Source organism: Macaca nemestrina, chromosome 5, assembly GCF_043159975.1.
Source record: "Macaca nemestrina isolate mMacNem1 chromosome 5, mMacNem.hap1, whole genome shotgun sequence".
In the NCBI taxonomy this organism is placed as follows: Eukaryota; Metazoa; Chordata; class Mammalia; order Primates; family Cercopithecidae; genus Macaca; species Macaca nemestrina.
The window spans coordinates 33141187-33153447 of record NC_092129.1 but is presented as its reverse complement, the minus strand read 5'-3'; the positions used below and the strand labels follow the sequence as shown (position 1 = coordinate 33153447).

Here is a 12261-nt window from a genome sequence, read left to right as displayed (position 1 = left end):
AGACTCACAGTGATCTGCATGAGGATGGCCAAAATTACTGGGTTCCCCTCCCCCTAATTTTTAGTGTCACAGTCATTTCAGAAATCAAATGCAGTTTTTTTTTTTTCCTTCTGAGACATTGAATTAGTTGCAATAACTTTGTACCAGAATCATACAGTTTTATTGATGCTGGGGAAGTAAAGCCCTAGTGAACTGGGCCATTGAACACACTATAAACACTGTGGCAGGACAAGAAGTTTTCTGGGCTAGTCATTAAGCACCCTTTTTTCAACTAAAACAATACCAGCTACAGTCTAGTAGAGTCAGTGTTTGCTGAGGCTTTATTCCAGCTTCAAATCTATTGCCCTGCCTGCTGAGAACATTTGGCTTACTTTGTAGCTCTCTAGGGAGGAGTGGGAGCCTGGGTGCACTGGGTGAGGAAGACTCAGCCAACTGGATGGCTAAGGTGAAGTTGGTATGGAGCTGATTGCTCAACTCACCTGTGAGTCCAGGAAGAGGAAGTACTATAAGGAACTTTGTATCTTAGGAATTTTATTTTCTAGCAATATATCTTTTTTTTTTTTTTTTTACAGTGTAGTGGAGGAAGTTTATTTACGGATGTGGGGAGAACATGGTAAAGGCCCCTGGGCTGGGCAGCAAGGGGGCAATCAGTGGAGATTGAAAACAGATTCTCCAAGCCAGGCCCAGGGAAAAGGGCTCAGGAACCAGCAGGAGTGGGGCGGAGGGGCAAAGCTGACCTGAACCTAGAGAAGAGAGAACATGGCCAAGAATTATCCAGGTAGAAGAAACAGAGGAATCTAAAGGGGGTGTATGTCCAACCCCAAGGGTACCCAAAAGGCACAGTGGCAATGAAGCTTTCTCTGGCCTAGTCCTCCAGCAAATTCCATCACTGCTGAGGGACTGGGCACCATTTCAGCCGTTCTCAGAGGCAGGCCGCCCAGGCCAGGCATGCTGGCCACAGGCTCTTGACCTTGACTGCCCTCTGCTTCTGGGCCTGGCGGTCTCCTCACTCAGGCTCCCTCAGCACAGCAACCAGCTCTCTCTGTTCTCTGTGTAGAGCCTGCCAGGCCTGCTGCCAGGCCTGGACCTGTAGCTGCAGCTCCTCCACCTGCCTCCGCCCTGCCAGGACGGCATCTGCCAGCTGCTGGTTCTCAGCCTCCTGTTTCTGCACGTGGCGCCGCAGGGTGTCCCGTTGCTGCAGGAAGTAGGGTGCCATGACGCTGTGCAGATCCTTCTCTGGGATCCCGCTGGGGCGCCAGGCCGGCTCTTTGCGGTCTTTGCCTTCTTCTACAATTTTATCCAAGGCATTCAAGACAGCTTCCAGGTTCCCCTCCTCTTTGATGTCAGAGATTTCCTCCCGGATAGAAGTCTGCAACTGAGCTATAAACTTGTCATAGATTCGCTGTGTGATGTCAGGCTGCAACTGGTAGAAGCGCTTATAGCAGTCAGTGAATCTCTGGTAGCTGCCGGTGGCGACCAGCTTCTGAAGAAAAGTGTCCACCATGGTGTCGAGGAGCTTCACCCTTGAAATGGTAGTGCCAGGTGGCACAGACTGTGGAGACGACCCCTCATGCCTTTTTTCCTCACAGCCGCCGCCTAGATTGGCGCTACTTGCTTCGGCCATGTTGAAGTTGTCTAGCAATATATCTTAACCTACATCTGGAGACGCTTCTTTATTTGCCTGTAAATTAGCAAAACTTTAATGTTGTCTTACCAATTTTATTTTTGTATCCATAATACTGCTTTTCTCTGATATGGGCAAGTGAAAAGGAAAGTAACTGAAAATGTTCTGCTGATTAGCAAACACCCAAGGCATGGTCATCTATACTTTTGCTAAAAAACAAACAGAAAACCCCCAAAACTCACATGTATTTGAAATCATCTCTTTCTGAGAGTGGCAGAGTATCATACAAATCCAAAATGGCCTCTGTCCGTGGTCTTGTTTTGTAACATTGTTTTGTTTGCATTTGTCAGCATGATGGTCATGTTAGGGTTACCTGAATATCTGTATTGCACTCTCCAGTGTGGAGAGAAGACCAAAGAATGTTAGAGCAGTTCCAGAACTAGCACATCAATTAAAAGTGCCAAGCAGTACTTGAGGTGTGGTCAGCTGCAACCCTTTGCAGCCACCAATACTTAGGCACGGTGATGGGTCCAGAACGAATCCAGTGAGAAAGCAAAAAAGGAAGATCTCATGTATTTGCTGGTGTTCTATCAGAAAACAAGAGTTAGGAAGGAGCATGTAAGTAAGGCATGAAGGAGTCCATGAGCCGTAAGCAAAATCACATCAATTTTTAACTCTTTGATCTTTGTTCTACTTTTTTCCCCCACTGAATGGTAGATATCAGAACGCTGTCTCCAAAGATTGCCTAAATTAATTAATTCCCAAGTAGGCAAGAATACCACACCCTCTCTTTCAATGAGTTTAAATGACGTTCCACACATTTGCCCTAAGTAAGGTGATACTTAAATTGTATCTTTACACTTATTGTGCAGTTCCTATCCTAAGCCTCTTCATTTTGGTGGCAGTAGCAATGGCATATGGAGAATGATGGCTGGAGGAGGAGTTGTTAAATTATCCCCAAATGCCTCAGAATTGAACACTGTTTCTTCTTTCTGTCCTATGAAAAATGATGGCTTTTTATTATGATCTTTTTAAAATTAGGTTGGTTTTTTACTAATGAAAAAAATTGTCAGTGTTTAAATTGTATATTTGAACATTTTCTCTCTACATTTTTTAAAATCACAAATATCAGCTACATGTTACACAGTTTTTCATTTCTTAGTCTTTTTGAATGAACTAAGTAGTCGTCTTTTCTTTGGTGCTTTTAAATACTATTAGTTGAAACATGGAGGTTATTCTTCTTGAAGTTTAGCTTTTGAACTTAATTTATAGGGTACAGAAAAGAAATTGCAGCTTTGTGGTAAATGTTGAATGCAACCATGAAAACAATGTTACCTTTCTTCAAGATCTCTTGCCTAGCTATAATACATCTGCTAGTTACTAAGTGTAACTGTGTATATTTTCTTTAATAGACTTTGTTGGCTTCCCGAAATGGAAAAATTAGCTTGCTTTATTTACCATAAATTTGTTACTTTTTCTAAAATTTAGTTCAGGGTAATTTCACATCAAACTGGGTAAACATTTTTATCCTTCTTGGCTTTCATGATTGCTCTGACTTCTTCATAAAATTTGGAAATCACGTTTTAACTTTTTATTGCCTCTTTATTAAGTGCTTGGAAAACACATGGAAGCCCTTTTATTTTACAAACTGTGGTAACATCGTAGTAAGATTTTATTCTTTTTCACTCTCAAGATTGATTTTTTCTTTTAGAAAAGCAATTTAGAAAGTACCCATACTTGCTGAAATTAGTCATCATCTAGATCTTAATATCACATATCCTAAGTTCCCCACTAATTATTTGCAGATTTCCAGGACTTAAATATGTGCTGAACCTGAAAACTATGAATGTGTTTGCTGAATCAAACCAAAGTGAAATTGTTTTCTTGACTATGAATGAGACTAAATAATTTTAAAACACTACTCAGCCACTGTAAAAAGAGTGTTGAAATAAAACTAAATATATATATGGTATACACTTACTGAACTAAGCCTGCTTTATTAAAATGACTTTATGATTCTCCAGTGTATTGTTTATACATATTCTTTCTAAAGATTCATGCTTAGTTGATAATTCATACTGCTTACATATTTTTGGATTGGTTGACCTCAGACAACAAGGATGGTTTCTAGCACACAAGACATTCTGAACATATCATGAGCAAGATGCTACCCAAGATGTTTTCTTTGTTTTCTTAAATATTTAACCAACAAATAAAAAGAATATATATTCAAGGTACTAATATGATGATTTGATATACATATACATGTCTAATGATTACCACAGTCAAATCAATTAACATATCTGTCTTCATCCAGAGTTACCATTTGTGTGTGTCCCAAGATATTGTTGAGGGTCTGATTATATGACTCCAGTGAAAATGATGGAGATAGGCTCTTGATATGAGGGGAAAAGTGCTGTAAACACAAAGACTACCTCAAGGGGTGAGGGTGTAGTTCTTGGGCAGCAGAAGTAAATCTGTACTGTGAATGTCCTCTTTGGGGAATTACAGAATGACATGATGACTTACCTATAATGGGAAACTTGTTTTGGTAAGATATCCTTTCTAAATGTTTTTTAAGAAAAAAAATTCTAAGTGCTGAGTTTGAAGACTTAGTAGAATGTTATCGATAGAAGGATTTTAGTGTCAGTATTAAATACTGCACAAATACTTGACACTGAACATCATGTATAATGGATATGGCCATATATTGTCTTTTTAAAGGAAGTGTCGTCTGTTTTTTTCTCCAAAATAAACTTAACATATTTTTCTCATTAGTGAAATGATGGCTCTCAAATAAACATCCCAGCCCAGTCCTTTGTGCTTCAGCCCAGCCTGTGCTTCAGATTTATTTAAGACCATAACCCACAGTGATGCCCAGGAGTACCTCAATCTCAGCATACTTAAAAGCAGTTGTATTATTTGTGCCCAAGATTATTTCTTATGAAAATTGCAGAGTTTTAGTTACCTAAGCCTGAAACTTGCTGGTTGACCTTGGTTCTTCCTACCTTCCTTACATCAAATCTTGCACTGTCTCTTTAAAATCTCTCATACCTGTGCCTCCTGCATTTTCCAGTACTGCTGTAGTTAAGATCTTCAGAGTGTCATTCCTAGACGGTGGCAGTAGTCTCCTGTCTTCCGCTTTGGTTGCACAAATAACCTCCTCTAACCAATCTATCTTTCACTGTTCTCTCAAAGTGATCTATCTGAAATAAAAATCTAATCATGGGAGTCTTGTCTTAAATGTTCACTGCCTCCCTATTGCCAATAGAAAGTAGCTTTACCTCTTAAATATTTTCTATGTGCAAGGCACTCTTTAAAAATATTATATTGTATAATCTTCACAGCAACTAAATAAGGTACTTACCTTTATTATCACCATTTTACACATGAGGAAACAAATACAGAGAAAATAAGTACCTGGCCCAAGGTCACATAGCTGATAATAACAGGGCCAGGATTTGGCCCAAGCAGTCTGATGGTAGATGCCCTGTGTGTAAACACTGTGTAATGATGCTTCTAATTTCTTAGCTTCCCATAAAGGCAGGGTTTGAAATTCAAAAGTGGACCAAGAGAGGATGGGCCCATTTTATATCATCCTATACCAATGAATGTGGCCTACCTTGCCACATTGTGTAAAGGAGATTGTTTCACATTTTATGGTATAAACTTAATGCTGAAAGGCAGTAGTTCTTATCTCCTGAGTTGGTACAAGTACTAATGGTTCTTAAGCTATTTATTACATTGTATGGCTTCAGTTTCAGTTGAGACATTGGGTGTTTTTAGATGTATTCGCAACACTCATACGTGATCTTTTCCTTTTAGCAGCATCTTTTCCTGCCCTTGTGTTGTTGACAGTTTGGGGCATACGTTTTGCTGCAGAGAAAAAGATAATGACAGGGAGCATTAGTATGAAGTTATTTCCCTTCTTGCTTCTGCCTGAGGCAGTTGTGAGTTTTCAGTTGCAGAAGTTCAAAAAACCTATATTTTGATGAACAGAGCCATTGAAAACTTTATTTCTTGAAGTTAAGTTTGATTTGAGAAAAGGAGTATACAGATACTTATATAGCCTTATTTTGCCAACTCCTTGCCATTTATTCAGTCCACAGATTGTTCTAAGCATTTATTTTATTTTCTGAGGTCATTGTTTTTTCTCCTAGGATCAGGTGAGTTAGGAAGATCATTTTTTTTTTTCCATTGAAGAATGTAGTGTTTTCTAGGACACAGTTCAAACTCTTGTGAATGTCTTAAGTCAGTTTCTAATGTTTCTTTCATATGAGAACCCTTCTTCTATTTGATGACAGCTATCATGTCCCATGATGTCACCTCTGCTTTAAATAACCATTCATGTTTCTCTTACAACATGACTTTCAGGTTTTTTTTTTTTTTTTTTTTTTTTCCCCCACCATCCTGCTCTCCCTTTGAATTAGGAGACTCAAGGGTATAATTGAATATGGTTTAGTGCTACCTAGCAAAACACTGGCAGTGATCTTGCAAATAATTTAGTTATCAGTCCCTACACCTTGTTTTATTATTTCTTGAGCCTAAGACAGTGGTTATTGCATGATGATCTGTGGCCCTCTTAGGTTAAATGGAAAGGAGTGATTCATGATCAGACTAAAAATTCAGATTGTACAAAATATGTCAGGTTTTGTTTTTGTTTTACTTTGTCTTTAATGTTTGTTTTCTACTTTGTATTATAGAAATTGATGCTCATTCTAGAATGAAAACAATGGAGTTTCAAAAATGTAGCTTTTTAACACAGTAGTAGCTTTACAAGATAGGTTTTGTATGCTGATGAGCAGGAGATTCTGGTTATCTGAGTCTTGAGAACATTTGTTCAGGCATTTTGTACTCTGAGAGGCTAAGATCATGGAAATTAAGAGTTTTGAAAGTTCTCGAGTTCTCTAAAGGATCCTTGAAAAATAACTGGGAGGTGAGTCATTTAATATTTCTGAACATCTGATTTCTGATCATAAAAATGAATTAGGAAAATTACCACTTAGCATCCATTATAGTAAACATTGATTTGGAAGAGTCATCATTGGATATTAAATTGGAGGTAGTAGAAATTTGACAGAGAACAGGATATTTGCATGGTCTTAAAGCACCTCCCTACAGACATTTTATTAATTGCAAGCCAAAAGAAATGGTAACCATATAGTGGAAAAACTGAGTGTCAAAATTAATATCACTGAGGGGAGGCAGACAGATATCATGTGCCTTCAGGTAGGATGCTGTAAGAACACAAAACCACTTTTGTAGCATTCTGACAAAATGCATTACCTGAATCTCATCATGAGGAAATATCAGACAAATCCAAATAGAGAAATTGTCTAAAAAAATGCCTGGCCTATATTCTTGAAGATGGCAGTATCATGAAACACAACAAAGGCTGAAGAACTATTTTGCATTAAAGGAGATTTAGAGATGTGAGTTGCAACTAAATGCCATTCAGGATCCTGGGTTGAATCCTAGACTGGAAATTATACTTAAGAAGGACATTATTGAGAAAATTGGCTGTTGAATATGGACTGTGAATTATATCAGGTGTCTGAAAAATTTTAAAATAAAATAACAAATAAATATTTTAGAATTTGCAGGAAATACTGTTGTCTCATGCAACAACTACTGAGTTCTGCTGTTGTTCACACTGTTGCCACAAATAATGCAGTAAAGAAGGGGCATGATTTTGTCCCAGTAAAACTGAATAGATAAAATCAGGTGGCAGACTAGATTTGCTTCACAGGTTTACCAAACTCTGGATTGTATAATTGTAGTGTATGAATGTTAACTTTTCTTAATTTGATATCAATATTGTGATTATGTAAGAGAATATTGTTACAGTTTGGAAATACATATTTTTGAATTATTGGGAGTTAAAGAGCAAGTTGTATGCAACCACTCTCAAGTTGTTTTGAAAATATGTAGAATTATATGTAATAAATGGTAAATAGATGTAAAGATGGGAAATACATAATAGAAGATGTTGAAAATTGGTGAACTTGGGTAAGGGATATTCAGGAATTCTTTGTGTTATTCTTGCAACTTTTCTGTAAGTTTGAAATTATTGCAAAATAAAAAGATAACAAATTCAGGGAGTTCCCTAAACTAAATGAGGGGGGTGTCAAAAATTCAGGGAGTTCCTTAAACTACATTGGGGGGGGGGGTGTCAAAAAACAAAACAAACAAGCAACACACAAGTGCACACACCCACGTGCCGCATTTAGCTCGGGTGCACCCACCTGTGACATCACGAACCATGTGAATAAACAGAAGCAGCACAACCAGGCTTCTGCGGCACTGTTCAAATAAAACACAGAGTTCATGAGGAGAAAACCTCAGAGAAACAAAGAACAGATTAGAAGCAAAAGTTCAGCAGAATCACCTGATTTCACTTGGCTTTATCCTCTCTGGAGGGAAGAAGCAGCCTTGGAGAGACGGCAAGGTGTGGCTGTGTTGCTGTCAACTTCTACTTTGCCCTATTGAACTGTCTCCTTCATCTCCCCATTCTCCAGCCTCTCCTCCTCCCCCTCTCTTATCCTCTCTCTCTCTCTTTTGTTTCTGCAACTGCCTTTTTTCAGTCTTCTTATTTCTTTGGCTATGTTTTATCACCTGCTCATAAGCTGGCACACAGACTTATTTGCTTCTGCTATGTTCTTGTTATACATTAGCTCAGTTAAAATAATTGAAGAGAAACCATAATCGGCATGACGATATTCAACTCATTTGAAACCCAGCCGGAAATACAGTATGAAAATACCCAGTGTTAACCTCATACACACTCCACATATACCTGTTGGGCCACTAGTTTGTGATTAAAAATAAAAAGGAATGTATTTTATCAGTGAGTCCATTTGCCTGGTCCATTTCACAGCCAGGACACATTCTCTTTATTGATTGACCTGCTTTTGTTGCGGGTTTTTTTTTAAAGGTTGTTTTGTATCTAGTGAATGCATTTCTGATTTAAATTTTTCATTACTTTATAATTGCTTTCCTTTAAGACTTCTGTTTTCTCCTCGGTAATATCCCTGTCCATCTCTATTGCCCCAAACTCTTCCTGGAAAGTTTCTATCCTTATTAGATTTTTTTCTGGAACAGGATTGTTTAGCCTTTTATTCTCATCTTCCCTAATAGCTAGAATCTTCTGCCTATTCACTTTCCCCCCATTCATTTCCTGCCTCAGTTTCTACTTCCAAATGTCTTGAAAAGTAAAATTTTATTTTGTCGACTAAATGCAAAAAGAATCTCACAGTACTTATATCAGAAAACTGGATGCCCTGTAAAATACCTTGACATGTGGCATATTTATAACAGTGGTTGGGAAAATGTTGAATATATATATTTTCTGACTGTTTTCAACTATTGGCCATGACTGTCATTTACTCCCAGGAATATTAAATTCTTTTAAAGCCCAGAGAACGTTGTTGCATAAAATTTACTTTTAAATTATATCTTTCAGTGATATTTATTGAAGGCATTATCATATATTCTAAGAATATTTTGATTCTCTAACTTATAGAAGGCAACCTAGCTCTTAATGTAATGTGATTTTAACGTTCCTTGTCTGGTTTATTTTCGGTTTGGTGACTCACTCTCTCCTTTAAAAAAAAAAAAGAAAGAAAGAAAAGAAAAGAAAGAAAGAAAGAAAGAAAGAAAGAAAGAAAAATTCACTTCATGGTTAAATGCGGTGAAAATGTGTACTATAGTTTCTTTTTCTTTCTTTCTTTTTAACTGTAGATGTTAAGCTGTATATCACAGACTTGTAATAGTTTACAGGAAAGGCTTCTTAGCCATAAAAAAAAAGAGATATATTGTTTCTTCATCTAGATAATGCCTCATTGAACCTGTAAAATCTGTATGTTAAGACTTACTTAAAAGAAAAATTCTGCACAATATTGATTTCTTTTTTTGTCTTCCCTCTTCTGAAATAGAAAAAAGCTGCAGGCAGGTATGAACTGAAACATTCTCTAACTTTCAACACCAAGTTCTCTTACTTGAACTTAAGTGTTTTTGAAACACGACAGAAGTACTGTAGTAAAGCAGAGACTTTGTTAGAGACCTAAAGTGAAAGGCACTAGGTTATTATGAATAGTTTTGTGAACTTACATTGGATGGATTTTAACATGACTACTTTTTTTTTTTTTTAAAAAAAAAAAAAAGCTCATTAGAGGTTAAGAAAACAATTTCATAGAAAAAGTCAAAGCTCAAACAACACTTCATAATTAGCATTCAGGATGCAAAAACACTTGAGAATTCTAGAAAACCTTAGAACATTCCAATAAACTCATATATATATCTATATATATATTTATGAATATATGTATTCATATGTGTATATATATTTATGAAAACTGAGACCCAAGGATGAATAGCTAATTGTTTTAATGGGGTCTGAAATAAACTATGAGTTCCCCTTCCCCAACTACAAGTTATATAAGATGGTTAGTTTGTTATTCTGCTTAGGAATAACAGGATGTATAATGTTTTCATTGTTGTCAGTTTGTTGTTTTGTTAGTTGTTGAAGTATGTATTATACTAGTTTTCTATGGCTGCTGCAACAAATTGCAACAAAGTTAGTAGCTTAAAGCAACACAAATTTATTCTGTTACATTTCTGGAGCTCAGAAGTCAGGTGAGTCTCACTGAGCCCATCAGAAGGTCTGCAGGGCTAGGTTCCTTCTGGAGTCTCTAGGGGAAGATTCATTTCCTTGCCTTTTCTGGTTTCTAGAAGTCACCTGTCTTTCTTGGCTCATGACCCTTTTTCTCTCTCTTTAAAGCCCACACCGTCATCTCTTTTCTTTTCTGCCCCCCTCTTCCACATTTAAAAACACTTGTGATTGTATTGTGTCCACCTTGGTAATCCAGGACACTCTCCCCATCTCAACGTTAGCTGATTGTCAACCTTAATTCCCCTTTGCCATATAACCTAACTCATTCAAAGTCCCAGTGATTAGGATATAGATACTTGTGTGTGGGGGGCATTATTCAGCCTACCACAAGTCTAATCTAAATATTCACATTAAAATAAAAATATGACTTGAAGCAGCCAAAGTCTTATTTGTTTGGAGGCATAGGTATCAAGTTAACTTGATCGTTTTGCTCTTCTGTTTCTTCTCCTATCCTCAACACTCTTGCTAGAATATCTCTTTAAAGCTACTCCAGGGTGTTAGTAAATAACAATAATATAGGAAATGGCCAGCATTTTGTTTCATTGGATTTGAAATGGATCTCTGTGTTGGAATATATATTATTTTGGAGGTATTTTTAGGTTATTGGAAGCTGAGTGCATCAAGCACGCTCTCTTTGTGTGCATTCTTTATTAATTTGTAACAGCAGCTTCCCTTGGCATACATCTACAGCTAAGTACACAAGATAACCTTTTGTTTCTTGATAGATGGCTTAATATATGCTTTCTAGCTAGATAAAATAAATGGAGGAAAGCACTTCCTTATAGTAGTCATTTCTGTTTCTTCAAGGTTAGATACTGGTTTGTTTTTGCTCATCTGGCCATGGATATAGTGATCTTTTTTTTTCCTACAAATGTGAAGAGTACATTTATCATTGCTATCAACTAAATACTTTGTTTCAAAAAGTTGTGAGATTTCTTTATCGGTGGGAACTTCTGTGGAAAAGAAACTTACCCTATGTTGGTGAAACAGAATACACTAAGTTTTTTTTTTTTCTGAAAAGGTGTTTAATGTGCATATTGAATTTCCCTGGCTTGGGGCAGTGTTTTCATTTGGTACAGAGATTTCAGGAAATTATTTCTGGTTGAAATAGAAACATTGGAATTTGTCAAAGGGTTAGAGAAATCTCTGACTAAAGCAAAGTGCCAAATACTAGTTAGGTTAGACTTAATTTAGGAGAAAATAAAACAGAACCAATAGAATTTTGCTTCTTGGGTGGGTGGACATGTATAAAAATGAATTACCAACAAGGAGGCAAACTTTGGGTGCTGTCCACAGAAGTCATGGAATTGCTGGAGGTTTTGGTGGGAAATTCTTTTTTGCTAATCTATTTTAGAAAAAGTTTTCTACTCATGAAAATTTATATCAAAGATAATATTTAACAGTAGTATAAACTTGAGAACAGAAAAAAAAATCAGTCTAAACAGAGGCAAGTTGCTTGAAAATAAACATTACTGGTAAGAAATGTTATTGTATTGTATTTTCAGACTCTTAAATGAAGGCCCTAATAAACTTCCATTGAAGAGTTTAGTTAACTAAATACTTGAAATTCAAGATTTGTGTGATGCTGCCAGACTGAAATTTTGTCTAAGATTGTGTGTGTATATGCGTACATGTTTAGTAACATATGCATATCAGCCTGTTAATATTCCTACAAAATGTGAGCCTCAAATTAGTTTGTATTGATGGCTCAATCAGCAGTTGAAGTGTTGCCCTCTCCATCGTCAACTAAGATTTCTCTAATCAGAATAGTCTTTATTTATTTATTTGATAAGAATTTGTGTGTCCACTAATTGCCATGCATTATGCTAGATGTTAGATGTAGGATACTGAATATAAGCAAATGTGGTCCTTAACCTCATGGAGTTTATAGTGACACACAAGTCAAGAAATCAATTAGGTAGTTGGATATATAGGTATAGAGGGCAAAGGATTATGTCTAGATTAT

At 36.8% G+C, this 12261-nt stretch overlaps 2 protein-coding genes across 16 annotated transcripts in view; one reads left to right on the top strand and one right to left on the bottom strand.

The window, feature by feature from the left end:
• Positions 1 to 12261, top strand: part of LOC105465585 (protein tyrosine phosphatase receptor type K) — a 558841-nt gene that overhangs the window by 41139 nt on the left and 505441 nt on the right. For 2 of the 14 annotated variants that reach the window (XM_071096426.1, XM_071096423.1), the window contains exon 1: positions 7809 to 8072. The exons of 6 other annotated variants lie outside the window; for them this stretch is intronic. In XM_071096426.1, coding sequence (XP_070952527.1) covers positions 7952 to 8072 — 121 coding nt within the window. In that variant the 5' untranslated portion in view covers positions 7809 to 7951. Of the gene's footprint in view, positions 1 to 7790; positions 8073 to 12261 lie in introns of those variants that run through there. 6 more of the 14 variants (XM_071096431.1, XM_071096428.1, XM_071096435.1 and 3 more) reach the window with 5 other exon arrangements.
• Positions 552 to 1754, bottom strand: LOC105465588 (polyamine-modulated factor 1-like). 2 transcript variants are annotated; one of them, XM_011714083.3, is made up of 2 exons: positions 1257 to 1754; positions 552 to 1195 (listed from the first exon to the last, which is right to left on the bottom strand). In XM_011714083.3, exons 1-2 carry the CDS (start codon positions 1622 to 1624, stop codon positions 1021 to 1023), a joined length of 543 nt encoding a protein of 180 aa, XP_011712385.2. In that variant the 5' UTR covers positions 1625 to 1754; the 3' UTR covers positions 552 to 1020. The 2 variants fall into 2 exon arrangements, with proteins under 2 accessions (XP_011712385.2, XP_011712384.2); XM_011714082.3 differs by having other exon boundaries at positions 556 to 1710.

Bases quoted from the DNA above. Each gene is read 5' to 3' on its own strand.
- LOC105465588 (XM_011714082.3), bottom strand. From the start codon at position 1,624: ATGGCCGAAGCAAGTAGCGCCAATCTAGGCGGCGGCTGTGAGGAAAAA.